The 21,125-nt window shown below is 36.3% G+C and overlaps 1 protein-coding gene across 1 annotated transcript in view; it reads right to left on the bottom strand.

The window, feature by feature from the left end:
- ADGRB3 (adhesion G protein-coupled receptor B3) overlaps positions 1-19,415 on the bottom strand; it is a 696,487-nt gene extending 677,072 nt beyond the window's left edge. The window contains exons 1-3 of the mRNA XM_081296489.1: positions 19,319-19,415; positions 17,715-17,880; positions 15,847-16,618 (exon numbers count right to left, since the gene is read on the bottom strand). Of these exons, the coding sequence (XP_081152615.1) occupies positions 15,847-16,603 (757 nt within the window). The 5' untranslated portion in view covers positions 16,604-16,618; positions 17,715-17,880; positions 19,319-19,415. The remainder of the gene's footprint in view (positions 1-15,846; positions 16,619-17,714; positions 17,881-19,318) is intronic.
- Positions 19,416-21,125: the final 1,710 nt, after the last annotated feature.

Raw genomic sequence — 21,125 nt, 5'->3', positions numbered from 1 at the left:
AACAAGGAATATTTTCAGACTTTGGAAAAGTGTCCTTTTCATATTATATAAGCATGTAACAATTGTAAGTGTTCAATGTAGAATAGTTGTATAAATATGTGTATATGTATGAGATATACACACAGGTAGGAAATGAACAGGTAATTTGCTCCATTCTTGAATTTTCTTCAGAATATATAATAATAAATAAAATAAAGAGAAGAAAGCCCTTGTTTTCTATTTTAATTTTTCAGTTGCTCAATGGTTTGCACACTCTTCTTTGACTCCTGGAGCATATCTCATATAATAAATGAGCACATCACAATCCAAACTTCTTGAGAATAGAAAAGCCAGGAAAATAGATGAAAAGCACTGCCCCTGAGCAGGCTTGCGAGCATGCTACTCGCATTGGCAGAACTATTCCCTCCCCAGTAAGAAAAGGAGATGCCCCTTTAAAGTTTACATCAGTCTATTTCCCCTCCCACCTCTCAGGGAAGAGAAGAATTCTTCAGTGACAAAAGCCCACCTACTCAAAGGGGAGGTTAATTATTGCTACATAATTAACCTCACAAGAAAATTGTTAAAATTAATGAAGCAGTACTTAGTTAGAAATGCCCCATGAACAACTATAGAAATATTTGTTTACAAAAAAACAACTACATGTATATTAATAACAGATCCTGTGGAAATCACCACAATTTCCATACACCAAGATTTATAAATCATACATATCTACAAAATAAAGCAACAAAGGGGAAGACAGGAAGAGAGGGAGGGAGCGAGAGAGAGGGAAAGAAAGAAAACAAAGTGGAACAGAAAAAGGAAGGTAGGCAGAAGGAAAGGACAAAGGATCAGAGAGTAGAACAAGTTTGCACCTCTTGGCAAGAACTGCCATGCTAGAAGGAATGTTTTCCACAGTTATGCAACAATCACGGATCTACAGGAAAAAGACCATAACACCCTCTCTCTCTAATTTTAAAATACAAAAAAAAAAAAGAAAAAAAATACTCAAGAAACTTTTTGAACAAATGTTGAAAGAATGGTCTCATAAGATTTTTGTAGTTATCTTAGTATCAACTAATTCTTTCTGTTTGTTTTTTATTTATATATGACAACAGAGTGTATTACAATTCATATTACACATATAGAGCACAATTTTTCATATCTGTGGTTGTACACAAAGTATATCACACCAATTCATGCCTTCATACACGTACTTTGGATAATAATGATCATCACATTCCACTATCACTTCTAACCCCATGCCCAATCCCTTCCCCTCCAATCCCTCTGCCCTATCTAGAGTTCATCTATTCCTCCCATGCTCTCCCTCCCTATCCCATTATGAATCAGCCTCCTTATATCAAAGAAAACATTTGGCATTTGGTTTTTTGGGATTGGCTAACTTCACTTAGCATTATCTTCTCTAACTCCATCCATCTACCTGCAAATGCCATGATTTTATTCTCTTTTATTGCTGAGTAATATTCCATTGTGTATATATGCCACATTTTTTTTTATCCATTCACCTATTTAAGGGAACCTAGGTTGGTTCCACTGTTTAACTATTGTGAATTGTGCTGCTATAAACATTGATGTGGCTTTGTCCCTGTAGTATACTGTTTTTAAGTCCTTTGGGTGTAGATCGATGAGAGGAATAGCTGGGTCAAATGGTGGTTCCAGTCCCAGTTTTCCAAGAAATCTCCATACTGCTTTCCAAATTGGCTGCACCAATTTGCAGTCCCACCAACAGTGTATGAGTGTACCTTTTTTCCCCACATCCTTGCCAAAACTTATTGTTGCTTATCTTCATAATAGCTGCCATTCTGACTGGAGTGAGATGAAATCTTGAGTGGTTTTGATTTGCATTTCTCTAATTGCTAGTGATGATGAACATTTTTTTCATATATTTGTTGACTGACTGTGTATCATCTTGTAAGAAGTATCTGTTCAGGTCATTGGCTCAATTATTGATTGGGTTATTTGGTTTTTTTGATGCTTAGGTTTTTGAGTTCTTTATATACCCTAGAGATTAGTGCTGTATCTGATGTGTGAGGGGTAAAGATTTGCTCCCAAGATGTAGGCTCTTTATTCACCCCAAAGATTGTTTCTTTTGCTGAGAAGAAACGTTTTAGTTTGAGTCCATCCCATTTATTGATTCTTGATTTTAATTCTTCTGTCAAAGGAGTCTTATCAAGGAAGTTGGTCTCTTTCATCACTAGATAGATATTCCAAACAAAAGCTGAACAAAGAAACTATAGAACTCAATAATACAATCAATAACTTAGACTTAACTGACATATAGAGTATTACATCCTTTAATGAGAGAATACACTTTCTTCTCAGCAGCACATGGATTCTTCTCTAAAATAGACCACATACTATGCCACAAAGCAACTCTTAGCAAATATAAAAAAGTAGAGATACTACCCTGCATTCTATCAGATCATAATGCAATGAAATTAGAAATCAATGATAAAATAGTATCAACTAATTCTTACCAGACTAAAACAAGAACATTTTCATAAATAGTGAAAATGAATTCCAGAATGTTAAAGAAAGTTCAGATACAGCTACCTGAATATACATAGATGAGTTCCATTCACCAAAATATGACACACTAACATGGCCATCACATTATCAGAATTGAATTACAGAACACATCAGCCTTAAACACCTTTTAGCACAATCACAATGACTATTCCTCCTCAACTAGACACTGAATAAGTCACATTAGGCTAGGTTAAGCTGCAATAAAAAGAAAAAAAAATACTCAGTGTTTCCAGAGAGGAAAATTATTCCTTGTTCATGCTTCACAGCCATCAAAGATTTGCAAGAGCTTGGAGCAAGGGATCCTCTCACTTTAGCATTTCAACAACTCTGGCTAATAGAAAAGCCTCTTCTCTTTAGGTACAGGTCTTCATGCCAGAAATAAAGAGACTTTTGTGGTCTTACTTCAGAAATGCAATGACCCAGCTCAGAAGTAAGCAGCATCAGTTTTGCGCACAGTTCACTGGACACATTCATATGGTCCCATACAAAAATTAGTGGTCCATAAACACAATTGCTCTATGTGCCCAGAACTGGAGAAGTCTGAAAATATTTGGTGAAGAGTATTAATGACAATACCAATGGAATGTCAATGCTAATAAGTTTTTTTACTGTCTACTTAGAAATGTTCTTCAGTTGTGGGCATCCTTTATGGGTGAATAATCAGAGGAATTAAAAATATCTTTCATTGCCCTAATAATTTTCATTTATTCCAAGAAACTTGGCAGTTTGTAACTGACTTATTGATGACAAAAAAATAAACAAACAATAAAAGGGAGAGCCAGAATGAAAACAACACAAACATAATACTTAACAAAAATTTTAAATTAGGGCATCTGAATATTTACCAATGACAGAGTTAAAAGGATTCTAAACGAATATTCATATTTAGCTAGGAAAACTAGTATGTGAGCAAGAGATTTGCTTAGAGTAATTTAATTTGGGGGTGAAAGGGGTGTTTGGGAGTATATGATATAAGATGCAAGTGTTTTCATGTCCAAAAGAATAGAGAGAAAGATGGAGAACTGTGGTGCTTCCATCATGTCCCACATGGACTCTCAGGGCAAACTGGCTCTAAGTATATTTTGAAGAAAGTGTTTGCATGATAGAAATAAGAGGTAGGTCATGAGCAGGTCTCCTACTGGACAAGTGTAGCATGGAGTAGATAAGAAGGAATCTCACCTCTGGCCTAAACCCAGCATGGCTTCACAGTAAGTTCACTCTGTCAGAGGAACACAGATACATGCCTGGGAGAGAGACAGCCAATACCCACCAGACAGGATGAGACATGATGGAGAACTGGCCGAGATCACTGATGGGATATTTCCCAAGAGGGACCCAAAGAGAGCTGAGAAGCACAAAGAGAAGGCCAAGGGCTTGCATGTGGGTTGGGTGTCAGACCAAGACAAACCTGAGCTTTGTGCTGGGTAGCAGGAAGCAGGGTATAGAGAAAAATTGACCACAAGTATGTGGGCCCTTTGATCTAAACAAGTTATGAATCTTGCTCTGAGCAAAACATAGTAAAAACCAAAATGGTAGTTGTTACACATTCTTGGTGATAATAAGAATGAAAACAATGGTTTCTCAGAGGAAAAGCGTTTGTAACATTAATTTCTTCTGCATAGCATCATGGGGAGACTAAGATTTATATTTCTTCAGTGGTTTTCCAGCAGACTTGCCTTTGGGACCAACACCGGAAGGAAAGAAAGACTGATTAGGCAGGCTTCTGTGCCTCCTGACCACCTCAACCAAAATACCCCTACATATGGACTTAAATATTAGCTTTAATTGAGAGAGACAAAATCAAGTTCTACTGCTAAGGGGAAAAGGTTGTATTATTTCATATCCTACCATTTACTTATTTCTAAATCAGTGCTTTGATTTAGTGGATCAACTTCTACTCTGCTTCTAAATTCCCACAGATCTATTTTTGTGGTTTCTGTGGTCTGAGGATGCAGAGGCCAGAGGCAAGCATATGCAATATTTATTATGCCTAGAACTCATTTATGCCCTTTGTAACCAATTGAACACCAAAATATAGTCATTGGAAAATTCCACGGAAACCACTAACGAGAAAAAAAGCCATACATTTTTAAGAGAGTAGAATTTTAATACACTTCAAGCAAGGCATTAAAAGATTGTATTCTGTGCAAATGGAACAGAGGTAATTACTTTCCCATATATGAAAGTAAAGCTTAGTGAAAATTAAAAAGGGCCATTGTAACTGGTTAGTTTCTCAAGCATCACTTAAAAAATATACACTGTTCATCTTCTAAGTTTCAAAACCCGAGGTCTGCCAAAGAAAGCTGACCACAAGCTAACATGTCTGTAAAGGACACTGACCTCTCTGGGGAGCCAAAATAAACTGTAATTTCTCAGTCTACTGTGCAGAAGCAGATCTTTGCAAGTCCTCCAGATCTATATAGATAGATTTTATAAGTAAACAGACTTTTGTCTTCCCAAGGTGCCTTCTTTTCCAATATTATTATGAGTAGGGAATATAGAAAAAAAATTTCCAAAATATCCAATATACACTTAACTTTGGTTATTATGTTACCAATTAAAAAATATAATAAATTTGTGTATCAGAATAAGTTCAGAAAGACAAAGATGAGTCTTTGTTTTTTGTTGTTTTTCAGACAGTTCTTTATCTCTTGTGCTCCTTTGTGGCTATAAAAAGGCAACAGATAATCATAAAGAAAAAATAAAATACTGTAATTTTAATTATGAAACTCTAAGTTTAGCTGCCATGATTTTTTTCTTTGGAATAAAACAAAGAAGTAATTTCAAAATGTGTGTGTGTTGTTGTTGTTGCTGTTGCTGTTGTTGTTCTTTATTTGCTTTGAGAAGGATAGGAAGAACAAGAAGCAAAATAAAATTGAATTAGCAATGAAAATTCCATTTTCATTTTATCTTTATATTTTTATAATGATATAAAATTAGAACTAAATCTTCACCTGTCAGGAATTTTCATGTCTTATTTGAGAGTTTTGAAGTAACTTATTTTAACTTGTCAATCACACAGAAATATTTTTGAATGTTCAGGGAAGTTCAAATGTTCCAGTGTCACATTAGCACTGAAAACAATGTATAATTGGTATATACAAAGCTAGACATTCAAAAAACAGGTCAATATAGCAAAACTTTTGAAGACTCTAAATTGAAAGGAATTTTTAATATAAAGATGTGTACATGTATATACTAAGTGTAGACTAAGTATAAAAATTACATTTGAGATAAAATAAACTGGTTAACTGATTTTAATTTTCATTAATTCTTTAAGTTAGTCATATTATTACTATTATCATTTATTTCCCTATTCACTTTGACTGTCTATGTGACAATCTGCAAAAAGATGTAGTATTCTACATAGCCTTTTGCACATTAAATGGAAGTCTGAAAATTTGAAACATTGGTTTCAGGTGATTCTCACAGGTGATCAGAAATCACCTCACTACCACAATTGAACACCTCTGTCTTAGGGTTTTAGGAGGAAATAGGGGCTATAAATTAAGAGATGCTGTCAATCTGAGAGGAAAATACATTACAGATCTTGCTAGTTCAGTTCTGAGAGTGGCTACAAGAGCCTCAAAAGAAGTGGCCTGATGGAAAACATTACCTCCAGCAGAGGCACATACTCCACTCACAGCAAACTACCAGAGAGGAGCCTGGAGGAAGACACCCTAGCCTTGCTCTTCTTCCACCCTCAACATGTGTAAGTCAGCATACCATAAGATAACCAAAAAAAACATAAAGACATTGTTTCTCCAAAACACAGACTTCCCCAGGTAATAATAAAGAGGTAAAAATCCAAGATAGATCATCTTAGAAATCTATTCAGATACTGAACCTGAAACACATTAACATGTATAGACTGAAAACAACAACAAAAATTTTGAGACCCATATTTATTTCAATAACACATAGTGACTAGAACAATAATTTAATGAATCAAAGTTAATTTGTAAAACTAGTCTGCATTAAGTGCTATAGCAAAGTATAGATTGATTATTTTCCTGGCCAGATTCCAGGTAATTTTTTAAATGATTAAATCTATCAAATATTCCCACATGACTCTGTCATGGGGACTCTTTTTTACATTATAGAGATGCTATTCAATATAAATTCCAAAATGAGTTGTGTTCAGATGAAATCACATTCCCATTATATATTTGCAGATTAGGGTTATATTGATTGCATAAGATTTGGACTTAGTAATGTTGAAAGAGCCTTATAACTGTCAATTCGTGATTCAAATTCAAGTGCTTCAGAAACAAACAAACAAAAAAATCTATGGCTATCCAGTGTTCCAGTTTTTCATTTGAACCAACTTGTGTGTTTTGTTTTAGAAAAATGAAGACACTGATCTTTAGCATGTTCTGCATTGATGCATGCTAATGGAAAAAATAATATATGACTCACATAGCTATTGCCCAAATAAAACAATATGTGCAATAACACTTTGCAAACTGGAAAGCATTTACTGAATGCCATATTTTATTATATTCTGTTAATTTATAAAATTCTCTACTCTCTTAGAGAAGATATGTATATTAAGTTTTTCTTTAAAATGTGTTTTATTGGAGAACAAATTATTACTGTTAAGATATTCAAGTGCCGAAATTAATTTTTTGAAGCTTATAGATTTTTTAATCACCTTAAAAGGAAGGAACATCAATAGTAACTCACCAGGAGAGTACATTACCAAGGGAAACAAATATTTCCAGACATTCCTATTACCTAAACATACCTATTGCTAAAAAGTGATTTCACCTAGTTATCCTTCTCTGGTTGACTCCCCAATTTCCTTAATGCTTTTTATAATGTCTGAGTGAACTTAACAATATTCTAAATATTGCAATCTGGTTCCATTAGTGTTCTAATGTCATTCCTATGCCCATTTTGTTCTATTTTTCCAAACAACACTCTGTTCCAAAAGAAACTTGCTATTTAAGAAATAATTTGAGAATAATATATCCAGGATTGGTCAGCAGGTAAATTATTTCATTTTCATTGAATATGGTAGAATTCAAACAAAAACCATTTGCCTTCACATTTCATATGTCCTAGGCATAATGAATATGCAATAGGTAGTTGGTTTAGGGGAAAATGCTCATGAACAAACATAATTTTGGAAAAAGCTTTTTTTCACTCAATTAATTTTGAGATTAACTGCTGCATATCCATGTTTTTCCTATGCATTTATTACTTGCTGCACTTTCTGGCAAACTATATATTTTATTAACCATTAACAACTTGGTTGCTAAGTAGTTTTCTGCAAGTCAATAAAATTCCTGCATCATAGTTGCAAAGATAACTGCATATAGAGCATACAGCATTGTGTGGAGTCTTACAGATGACATATTATAATTTGATTTAAAAAAATTAGAATCTTCAAATTAGTAATAATAAATGTTTTGCTTTCTTTTCAATATCTGAAAATGTAAGCCTTACAGAGGATTTTGAGGCTCAGTGGTCTATAATAACTGACCAAAATTCCGTGAGAGAAATCCCAGCAAAGTCACAATGATTTTTATCTCAATGGTTTAATATAGACTAGCATTTCAATATAATCCCCTTTCAAACAAAATATCAAAACATAATCTTCATTTTGTATAATTTGGCAGAGATTAAAATACTTGGAAACAATTTAACTTCAATAGTTCTGCTGCCCATCAGTAGTGATGTCCAAAAGATCCCTCTCTAGACCTAGAATGACTCATAGTCTACCAGTTAGATCAGTTCCAGTATTAGTCATCAACATAAATGAAGAACAACATAAAGATGTGGAAATGCTATGCTGCCTTTTCTTTATCTCATACAGAATGTACACACATCTGTGAGGCTTAATCAGTCTTTGTTAACTGAACTAAATTCATAGACAAGTTCAAACAATTAAGTGACAATCTACATCATTGTTATCAACTCTTTATGGTTTATAGCCAAAGAATAAAAACAGTTTTTTAAATTAGAATTTAAAAGATGGGGTAAAGTCAACCAGATATACTAAATACCATACAAGGATGTTACATGAGACAAATGAGAAACAGGAAGAAGATTCACAACTGTACCAACTGTAAATGAAAAACTTAAATAAATTCCTGCTTCACAAGGGAATATCAGGTGCAGTTTCAAACTCAGTCAGAAATTTCCCAGTAAATATTTATTTCACCTACAATGCACAGGATGTTAAGAGAACCCATGTTTAATGTACGGACCTACCATTTATTATACTGGAGACTACACTTTCTAAACCAAACTATTTCATTATTAACAGCATTCCTTTGAATTCAATCTGTTCATTAGAGTTTCATTCATATTCACATACAAATAACGGAAATCTTTCTTAAGATTTCCAAACCAAATTCCCATTCTAGACCCCAGGTTTACACTCATTAATAAAAGGATTCCATACACAATACATCAGGGCTAAGTACTCAATAGACTCCTAATTCCTAAATAAATGAATATCTGTATAATAATGAAAATACAAAGGAAAGAAAGTTTTTAAACCAATGAAAGTACCTTTCCCTCTCTTATCTCCCTGTCCCTCCCTCCTTCTCTCTCTCTCACTCACACACACACACACACACACACACACACACACACACACACTCCCACATTTAAAACAAGGTTACAATGATTCTCAAAACTTTGTAAGCCCAATTGTCAATAGCATCACAGAGTGATGACTAGAGTCACTTTTCTTCTTTGCTGTTCCTCCTTCCCCAATCCAAAAGTGAAAAAGTAAAGATAAAATGGAGCCCAACCTTGTATATGGAAAATTAGTTAAGAGGTAAAAGGAAGCAAAACAAAACATGTGGCGCACTATGAGAATTCAGTTTAATATTTTTGATGTTAACATTTGCCATCCTAGACACATGTCATCCATGTCTATATTATGCCATTACACACAAATTATAAAAATTATAATGTTAAATACATAGAAGAAAACTTTATAAGAATATAAAAATGTCTGAAATAGGGGATGGGGTTTTGGCTCAGTGGTAAAGTGCTTGCCTGGCATGTGTGAGGCACTGGGTTCGATCCTCAGCACCCCATAAAACAATAAACAATAAAGGTATTGTGTCCACCTACATCTAAAAATATTTTTTTAAAAAATGTCTGAAATGTAATGAGAAATAATTAAGTGTAGTGTGATCTTTTTATCAGAAATTATTTTGATCCATCAGATATTGGAGAAGATCTGATAGGGAAAAAAATAAAAGATGCTGATACTTATAAAGGCCCTCACAAAATTGAGAAATGTGGCAAGTGTTTTATATGTGCAATGTCATTTGACACAACATCCCATTATGATAGGTATCACTCCCATTTTATTAATAAGTCAAGTGCTGTCACTTGTCAAAGGTGCTACAAGTGTCTGAGTCATTCTTAGGACTGAAGTCTACCATACAAAAAATTATTTTTTTCATTTCAATAAAGTGACACACCTAGAAAATTTTAATACTCCTCTGATATATTATTAGCTAATTGAATTGAGAAGAAATTTCCACAGGCACTGACAAGAACTATAGTATCCCAAGCTATTAATTTTATTAGTTTTTTTCTTTCATTCTTGATGTAATTTCCTATTTTTCTGTACCCTGAAAAAGAAGCATTACTGAGCCATACAAATATGAGAAGAAAAAAATAGTAGCACAAAGTAACAGTCATGTGGAAAGGCAGATTAAAGTATGGCTCTCTGCTTCATGATCTAAAAACCTTGCAAATATGCTAAAAAAAAAAAAAAAAGACAAGTTTACTTTTTAAAGAACTGTGATTTCTGATTCAAGGCCTGGGTGACTTTTGTAAGTAACAAATACCAGACTGATTATAAAGATAGCTATACTTGATAGAATTAGCTATATCAAAATATCAGTTCAAGAATATAATTGATTCTTGTAGGAAATGAAGTAAAAAGAAGGATAAAATGAAGTTAAATTCTAAGCAAAGTAAAATTCCTATCTCAATTTTGGGGAAAAATTAATTTCAATTATGTTTGTCCATAGCTGTAATAAAATCTTGCTGAAATGCACATTGGCAGATGTGCAATCAAGGCACATGAACTATGTACACAGCACAGTTAACTTCCATTTTAACGTCCCTCTTAATATTTTCTATCTGTTGCTTACAAAAAACATGCTGCATCATTATAGAGGTTTTTTTTTTTCATTACACACTACATATATGAACTACTTTCTAAATTATCTTCCAAAATAAGATAATAAAAGGAAAAATTATGGCATTTTACTTGACCATACCTATTATTTTATCTTTGTTTTTACAATATCTTTATTTTATTTGTTTATTTATTCATTTATTTAATGTGGTGCTGAGGATCAAACCCAGTGCCTCAAACGTTTGAGACAAGCACTCTACCACTGAGCTATAACCCCAGCCCAATTTTATCGATATTCTGCTCTTACTATATTTATAGTTCACAGTCAAGAATTAATAAAAAAGCACTGAACTAAATGAGCAATAATCTTTTCCACATTCTTAAAAAGTGATCATATATGTTTATCTTACATTCTGGAAAAGAGCATTTGAGAAATATTATTACTGTTCAAGAAGAAAGAACTAGACAGAGAGATGAAGACAGAAACTGACACATTCTCTTACCACTATTTCTTTTTAGATGGTCATGTAAGGCAAATCATATTAATTATTAATATTTTAAAATAAACATACTGAATTAAAATATTTCTCAAAACTTCATTCTTGTTCTTTTAAAAATGTTATTAAAGAAACCCTTAGAGATCAGGAACTGCCATCAATAATACATTAATGGAATTGGAAATGAAATGAATGGTATTCATATTCCCCTAAGTGGGGGAAGTAAAAGGCAACTACTCTCCTAAAGTGGTATATTTTTTATTCTTTTTATTATAATTGATTTGCTATCTTTCCTAGAGTGACATTTTAGGAAAAACAGATTCAGTACAACTTTGTACGTTCTTATAAAGATTGCGGGATCATGGAAGTTAGTCACAAAGGAAATAAGATCAAAGGAGTAGAAAGAAGAGGGTGAAAGGCAGCTCAAAAAGTAATGCCAGGGCAAAAATAGCAGGAAATAAATGAACATTCCTCAAGATTGTAAGCATGTGCCTAAAAGTGTGCATGCCTGTGTGTGCACACACATGAGCTGAAGTTTAGACAGGCACAGATTGAGGCTTCCCCTGGGTGGTGGAATGTCAAGGATTAGCAGAGGCACAGGGGAAAGACAAGTGAATGTGTGTGTTCAGATTTCCTGGAATCTATACACGGATCCCAATTTCCTTTCACATAAGTAGAGCCATTGATGTAAGTAGGAAACAAAGATTCCATTAAGGCTCATTATGTGATGTAGATATACGGGTGTGGAATTTTTCTGCTCAAGCTGCTTTAATTATTTATTTTAAATGAAGGGGTAAGAAATAAAATCCGAGGCCACGTTTTATATTTTAGCTATGTAGTCCAGAATCTTCAGTAAAAGAGTCCTGTAAAGTGTACTAAAGCCTTCAGGAAAACTGAGATTGTTTTATGAATAAATGTCTGTCCCCAGACTTGTATCTGAAAACCAGGTAAACACTGATGTTATCTGAGTTTCCTTAAAATACATATATTTAACAGTTCTACATCTCTTTTTTTCTGAATATTCCACCCACACTTCCTTAGCATGTCTCTGAGCTATACTGTCCTCACCACCCTATCTCTAAAATCTTGAAACCTATGTATATGTATATATCCATTATATGTAGACAGGTTTAAAAAACTACCTGAACTATGACATCATTATTTTTCATTTTTTTTATTTACTTGATTTCTTGATTTCAAATAAAAACTGGTGAAATGATAACTAAGTTTCCATAAGTATATAACCTCCAAATTTATTGAATATGGTCTTCAATAAGAAGATCTTAAATCCACAAAAATTTAGTATTTGAATGAAGCATCAATCCAATAAGCATCTATCTAATAATTTAAACCTATGTATATGTATATATCCATTATATGTAGACAGGTTTAAAAAATTACCTGAACTATGACATCATTATTTTTCCTTTTTTTATTTACTTGATTTCTTGATTTCAAATAAAAACTGGTGAAATGATAACTAAGTTTCCATAAGTATATAACCTCCAAATTTGTTGAATATGGTCTTCAATAAGATCTTAAATCCACAAAAATTTAGTATTTGAATGAAGCATCTATCCAATAATTTGAATGAAGCATCTATCCAATGATGTTACATTTTGTAATTGTTGGTATGACTACAAACTATAATAGTTTTCTTCTTGTCATTTAGGGTTATGAAATTCTTCAGCACATGCGTGTATTATTAAAGAACATTCTGGTAGAAATTCTCTCTCAAAGTAGGTATCCCATTCCAGAGAGTTTATTGCTTCCTCAGCCATCACAAAATATGATTTTTTAATTCCGATGGAGATAATCATGACATTCAACATTTCGAGTAGTTTTTCATCACCACTAGCATTACACAAAGAAATCTAGAGTTGCATTGAATTAAGTGTGAGAACTCTCCTGCCAAATCTATGCAGTAATACAGGCAGAAAAATTTCTACTCAAGGCAGGCCTTCTTAGTCAATATTTATTACAATGAACAAAATGGAAGTCAAAAACTATGGAGAGTAATCCTGTATTTCTTTCTTTGATGACTTATTGGGTGCTTTTCCATAGAAAATGTGAAACATCAAGTAATATAAAATACAGGTGAATATTTTAAAACTTCATTTTAAAATCAAGAATTAAATATAATAATAAGAAGATAGCTTGACCAAATTAAATATAAGCAATATAACTATATGCAATTATTAACCTCAAGCCCTATGAATATCATAAGATAGTTTGTTTGAAATGATATCAAATAATTCTTTCATTGTAGTTCATATATCATTTATATCAAATATTTAAGATTTAATATACTTTGCATAAATTTGACTAAATTAAGAGTCTAGATTTTCACATTCTTTTCCTACAATGTTTCATAGCCAAGATATGTTTTATTTCATTCAATATATTCATTCAATGAGTCCAAGAATTCTGTAGTCTATATTTTATAAGAATTACCTACAAACACATCAGTTACAATTATGTCACCAGGAACTTCTTATCCTTACCTTTCTGACTCAGAGTATCTAAATAATTAAAAGCACAAAATTCAGACTTCTGGGAATATACACCATACAATTTTACTAATACTGCATAAATTCCTCCTTGTTATATAAATTTCCTAATTCAGCTCTATCAACATAATAATTTCAAAATAATTATTTACTTGTCTATAGAAACATCCATTTCCATTTTGACATCCAATTAGCTACAAGAAATAAACGTTCTTCGATGTGATTTAAACATCTAATGTCTAAAAATCACTCTTATTTTCATTCACTTACAAATCAAATGGTTGTCAACTACAACTTCTATAAATTCTAGCACTGTCTTAACCCACATCTCATGACCATGACCAGCAAAATGGTTGAAAATCATGCATATAACTTTGGTGTTTTTCCCCTTGATATCTTTCATTAAAAGAAAAGCTGCAAAAGTGGATTCTCTCTCCTCTGTCATAACCAGTCAATCTGCTGATAGAATTTTAACCATTAAAGAAACAGATTTCCAAATTTTATTAAAATGGCAATAAAGCAAACAAAAAACTCTAGTTTCTGATGTTAAGTGGTTTTATTAGCCAGCTTGTAACATCACATTTTCTGTGTGTACTGTAGCTTCTTATTCTAGGGGACACTAATTAGTTTTAAATGGTGTTAAATACCATCCCTGCAGTTGCAAGTGCTTCTCTGGGATTTTTACTAGAGAAAAGAACTCCTGTAATTTAAAACTACTTTGTTTTCTTCAGTCACAGCTGTTAGTGAAACACTGACCTGTAGAAATCTTGAAAGGTTTTCACCTTTCTGTCACTGTCATTAGCTAGCATTTATTTCCTTAACAGGTCTTTTCCCCTTGTGCCATTGCTCTACAGTAATTCCCATCCCCCAAATTGCAGCCAGCAGAGAAACAGCGTTAAACTAGTTAGGCTCTTCTCTGCCCCCTCCCCCTTCCCTCCTTTACAAAGCCTTGGCTACCCTTAAAGAAAATTCTCCAACAACGTGTCAATTTTACATTGGTCACAAAGACAACTTCTGTTGGGGGAGGGGGAGGAAAGAGGGACTGGAGCTTGGCTGTCCCTTTCCACAGACTGGGATCTTTGTGGTGATCAGAAAACATTTCCTGCATAAGAAATCAACACACTCTCTGGTTGCAGGGACAGGGAGTAAGAAGGAATATGTATCAGCTCTGCCCTCAAAGGAATGGAACATAGCCATTAACCTTCCAAACAAGAAAGTCATTTTCTCAAAATATGTCATGCTTTCTTGCATTATTAAACATAATCCACAATCTCAAATCTTCTGATAGTTCTTCCACTGAGGATTGGGTGAAAGCCACAAATCACTCTTATACTTTATTTTTTCTCCGCATTTCCGTTGCACTGTTTCCCCCCCCCTCCCTCTAGCTCACCTCTGAGATGTTCCCTCTCTCTGTGTATATCAACAGGAAACTGAGAAGATAGCAAAACACCACTTGCAAAATGCAGATCCCTGTTCTTTAAAGAACAGAATGTGTATTAACCTGCAGATTTCATAACCTCAAGACCTGACCCAGACAGTTTGCTCCCCCAGTGTTTCTCTTGGCCCACCAAAGAGCAAGAGTTCCAGGTTTATTGTACAAACCACCTTAAACAGAAGTCTGGCCCCCGGGTACCCCTATTTTCAGATGTTACATAGTCTCTTGTTCCAAACAGGTTTGCCTTGGAGAGTTACCTTTTGGTCATGTCAACCCAGCTCAAAGGGGTAAAAGGATAAGTCACACGGGGAAAAGCAAGTGAAAGGAACCATTTGCTGGATTGGAGCAAAAGGGAGAAGTCTGAAAATCCATTTCACAGGTGGGGTATGTGTGTGTAGATCTCTAAAGGGGATGCAGCTTGAAAAAAGGCACCCCTCTCTCTCCTTTCTCTACCAACCACTAGTACAAGCTGACTTCACATTTCTGCATCTCTTTGCTCCTGAATATTCCACCTGCACTTCATAGGCATGTCACTGAGCTATACTGTCACCATTCTATCTTCAAAATCTTGAGACCTAAAACAAGCTTAAGAGACCTTCATCAGTGAAGATCCACAAATCAAATAAATCCAAAGATGGCAGAGCAAAGGAGAAATGATTAGGTCTGAGTACTGAAACAGCACATGTCACTTCCATGCCACAAGCCTCCCCCTCCCTTGCTGGCATCCATCTTCCCCAATCTTGGGGCACTTACCTTCTTTGGGTGGTCGTTTGGCCTCCCTGGTAAGATTGCAGACTTGAGTGGTTTGCAGCTCCTGGGTCAGGCAGCCCTCTGTCTGCTCATTCAGGGGCAACACGACGTTATTTAACAAAACCAGGGACTGGTCATCGATCCCCCACTCTCCCAAATGCTGAGGGCAGGTGCATTTTGTATACATGATCCCACATGATTCTGTTCTCCCATTTTCTGATTTTAAGCAGCTCTCCAACCAAGTGCATAATACATGGCAACCAAACTGGCTTGGGCTCACTTTGTTCAATACCAAAAACTCAAAAAAAGATTTCTGATCTTCTTCCCCTTTTTTCTGTAATCCTGGGAAATCAGATGGAAATACCCGACGTATTTGAATAAAATTTTTATCATATTGTAGAAAAACAAAAGCATTCTTGGAATTGCAGAGTTGCATTATAGAATGATTCTTTCTTAAAAGATCCTTTATTTTTTCATGGGAAAAATGATCAAACTGGTAAGCCAGGAGGGAAAAGTTAGAGCAGCTAAGGTCCTTTTTGGAAAATTTCAGGTAAATGCTATATTTGGTTGGATCTGGATTTTCCAGCGTCCAAGTGCAGTTTGTAAAGTTTTTGGGAAACATTTCACTTACAGAGTACGATCCATAAATGACTCCCTTCACCAAAGTTGAACACCAGAAGTCTTGGGCAGCATTAAATCCAAACATAACCAGGAGATAGGTGGAAAATATATAAATCAGCAGGTTACGAACAGCCTTCATCCTATGTCATTTGGCCTGTAAAATGGCAATGAAAGTAAAATGCAAGTCGGAGTCTACACGCATTGAAAAAATAAACTCCTTCCAATATTACAGCCAGCTGTTTTCAAGATTTCAGTGAAAAAAAAAATCCTTTTTATAAAAAAGGGCAGGTAATTTTTATTTTATAACGCTGGGAAATTATCTGTTGCTGTGTGAACAGCGCCCTCACGTGGCCCATCACAATGGTCAAATTCTCTACATTCAATTTAAAAATAACATTTAATAGATTATTAATAGGAATGCCCTAATTTATCCACCAGGGTTTCCTCCACAACCATTATCATTCTATCAAATGAAGAAGGAAAACATGGGGTTTAAAATATTATAACCTAAATGTTAATCATTGAAACATTTTTAATCAATCTGTACAAACATTTCTCTCCCTCAGTCTTCTGTCTGCAGTAAACATCACACAAAATCTAATCTGATAATCTGAGAGCAGCTGTCACCACATTATTTCTTTTCTCTTAAATGTGAAAAGTAATTACAATAAATTATAGCCACAATTTTAAAAGCACAAATGATAATTTGTTCCAGATGGAACATCATCTCCCAAATGCCCCTACTTGCCTTTTCAGAGGCTACCATGTGAACTGATAAGAAATTCCTGTGCAAAAACAAGAGCTTTCATGTGGATTAGTAGAATATTAAAGCCACCATCTGAGAAAAGGCATACATGGGCAGATACACAGGGAAGACTTGTTGTTCAGCATCACCATTGAACCAGGATTTGAGGCAGTCATTTCAATGTGACATGCCCTCTTGGGATACATAAAGTGGATCACTGTATTAGTATCTGTATCCAAAGGCGATGTCAGTGAAAAATCCCAGAACTGCAGTAATTGAGCTGGCTTCTTTTAATTTTTTTTAAATTAGGGTTATTGTGTCTAGACTTATCTACTGTAACTTAAGATTTACACATGGTAGATAAAAGATATTAGCATTTTCTTTCCTAGTAGATTTCAATTTTCGAATAGCTCTCTTTCAAACAACAGCTCTAAAGCTCCTCTTCTCTTCTTTTTAATTTTTAACCCTGGACCTGCATAATAAAGTAGTCCTTGATTATATTTACCTCTGTAAGTTGTTATCCAAAAATAACTTGAATATTTTTCAGCTTTAACCTTTAAGAAGTTATTTCTTAGAATAAATGACACTGCTTTTTGGTTCAGCCTTTGAGCTGATAAAAGTGATGCCAAGTTAATTATAAAAGTCTTTAAGCTGCAGTCTCTTCCACTGTTCTGTAAACAGAGACAGACATACAGACATAGATAGTTAAGAGTTTTCATGCTTTTTTTGCTTGGGTCCTCTTTGAACCAAAGGATAAAACCCTCTTCCTTCCCATTGCATAACACACACCAACGCATGCACTCCAAATCCAGTGACCAAAGTCCCTGAAGATAGATCTGCATTTTACAGATTATAATTTGAATTCTATGTTTTGGTACGGGCAAAAACATCCCCAACTCTAAATCTCTATATAGCAGCAGTTTAAAATAACGCTAGAACTGCTGGGACTATCAAAACTGTGTTCTCTGTTTCAAGCATATAGCTGAATGAGTAATGCCTTTCTTCTTAATAAAGATTAAAGATTAACAAATGAGGAAAGTTGTAGGAAATTCTGTAAATAATTTAGTTCTTTTTCTTTTTCTTTCTTTCTTTTCTTTTTTTTTCCTTTTTTCTTTTTTCTTTTTTTTTTTTTTTTTTTACTGTAGCACTTTGCAGGCAATGCAGGTCTGCGCAGTGTTCTTCAGGATAGTGTGTAGGCGTTGAGAGCCAATGTGACAATAAGTGTCTAAATTAGGAATTCCATCCATGAAAGGGGGCTTCATTTTATAATAAGGAACTCAAAAGGAGGTCGTGTATATTTTCCTTATGAAATTGGTACTTTTGCTTCCATTTATTTGACAGAGCATGTCTGCAATGCTGTGCTCATCAAAGATTAGAAAGAGTGAGGAGATAGCTTGGATTTTACTTTCATGCCTGCTCAAGTAAGCATCTCAAATATAATGCTTCTTATGTTTAACCAGCCTTGCTATACAATCTTGTTTTGTTCTAAATAATAAAAAATGAATTACTGAATCCCCCCCCCCCCCCTCCACCGCACACACACCTTCAGACTGCAGGGCCTGTTCAAAAAACTGTATTTCCCTATTGAAGGTAAGGGGGTGTCTAAGGGTTGTCCACCGAGGTTTCAAGGATGTTGTATTTATTTATTTATTTATTTATTTGTCTCTTACTGAGAAGCAAACCGGCATTGAGTTTAGCTATTCTCAAAACTGATTTTCTGGGTGACACTTTAGTTTAGTTGAACATAGACGGCGCCATCACTCCACTGATTTTTTTTTTCCCCAACAGAAGACCCAATGCCTACTCTTTAACTTCCTTTTAACCTAAAATTTTCCCCCATAAAATTACCTCGACCACGCACAACTACCAGATTTTCCGGGTCTCTCTAACTATTCCTTCGGATCCAGCACATTTCTTGAAAGCCAGACTTCTCTAACTTTTCAACTGCGGCGTTTAAGTAAATGCAGACAGTCAGATTTGCTCGCAGTCTCCCCATCCACCAGCAACAGCCTTTCCTTTCCTTGCTCTCCCTGCCCACACACCAAGCCTAGAGCCCCTCGGTGGCGGCCCCCGGCACAGAGAAGGTGACCCCTGGACCCCCTTCCTTACCTTCCACTCCGAAAGCTCAGAGAGGCTCTTGCTCTAAGACACCAGCACAGGCACGCGTCCCAGCAACAGTGACGGAGAGACTCCCCTTCGGTCCCAATCACCGTTGCCCATTTTCCCCGGCTCAGCTTCAAAAATCAGAATTTATTATTTGAAAATGCACACATACGAGAAGCAAAAAAAAAAAAAAAAAAAAAAAAAAGGAGAAAAAGACCAGAGAGGAGGAGTGAAGGGGGGGGGGGAAGCCTCGGGGCCAGAGCCTGTCGCCTTATCCAACTGAATCCAATCTCCAAAGGGGGGGGGAGAAGCCCCCCTGGAGGGAGACTCTAAACAAACAAATACAAAAAAAAAAAAAAAAAAAAACCGATGGAAGTGGATTAAGAACGAAGATTTGTTTTACCAAATCTATCCCCCAGCAAACCGATTAGTCAAGAAGCAAAGAAAGCGCTGAGACGAGAAGTGACCGGCGTCGGCGGCGGCAGCTGCTAAGGCAGATTTGTTGGGGCGGTGGGTTTATTACAGGAGTATTCGTGGTCGGATCGGAAGGCTCAAGCTTATGCTTTTTCCTCTTTCCGCTTTCCTCCCTCTACCTCCTCCCCCCCTGCAGGTACTGATGGACGGACGGCGACTAAAGAGGGGGGGGGGAAATATCCTTGGCTGGTGATGTCGGAAAGCTGTTTGAATGCCCAGCGAGGAGGGAGGCGAGAGAGGGAGAGAGATAGTAAAGCTCTGTCTCGGTGTGCGCGCCGGCGCGCCGCGCTCGATCTCCCCGGGGCACGCGCGTGAGAGGTGCGCGTCCCCGAGCTCGCGCCCGCACGACGGCCTCGCGCGTGCTCGTGGGCGCGCGCACCCGCCTCCAGCACTCGGCGCTGTGCGCCGGGCAGCCAGCCCTCGGCTTTTGCGCGCCGCGCGGTCGGGGCGCCTTGGAGTTCTGACTCCCGAGGGCGGGTGTGTGCGAGAGCGGACGAGGGGAGCGTCTGGGTGGGAGAAGAGGGAGGACCCCGAGGGAGGGCGGGAGAGAGGCGGGCGGGAGGGGTTGCGCCGCCGAGGTCCAGCCAGGGCAGCGGTGCGCCTACGCGTCACCGCTACTCAAACCCAGGCACGTCCCGAAAGCGGTATTTTCTGCGTCTGGGAGGTTTTTGCGTCCTCAGTTCCCACCGCTGGGGCTGGCGGCGACCGACTGTAAGAGAAACTCACCAGGAGGCAAGGCAGGGGGGGTGCGGAGAATGGGAAGGCGACTCTGAAGGGTGGGAAGTAAATGCTGGACCTGATCATCTTTCTCTTTCTGTTTTTCAGCACGGACCTTGCGCAGCGGGAGAGCTGTCATTTCAGCACCAGGATTCAGAATTGATCCAGTCCGCTGCAGAGGGGGGCATATCTCAGCTCCCATTGCTGCGGGTCTCGCCTGGAACAACAGTAGTTTTTCTCAGCAAGGCTGCAATTAACATCTTATTTGTTCAGGCTCGGTACAGGCTTTGTCGGGACTGCGGTGAGGCAACCGAGGTTGGGAATCTTGCATTGCTTTCTGCATGGCAATGGGATCGTGGTTGTGGGGTCAAAACTTTTGTTTTGTTTTGTGGTCTTAGTGTATCTTTTTCTTTTTCAAGTTTCCCTAGTAACAAGTTTGGGGAACGGGTGGGAAGAAACCCGGGAAAAGCAAGAGAAGGGCCTGATTCTCCAAGTAAGAAGGAAGGAAGAGATTAATTTCCACATCCTCCCCTTTTATTTATTTATTTATTTAGGCTCCTAAACAGTAGGCTAATGAAGTATTTGATGAACTAGCTTCAAAAATAGGATGCAAAAATGTCAT

This window comes from Spermophilus citellus, assembly GCF_964194105.1.
Source record: "Spermophilus citellus genome assembly, chromosome: 5".
Classification (NCBI taxonomy): Eukaryota; Metazoa; Chordata; class Mammalia; order Rodentia; family Sciuridae; genus Spermophilus; species Spermophilus citellus.
This window is presented reverse-complemented; position numbering and strand designations above follow the sequence as displayed.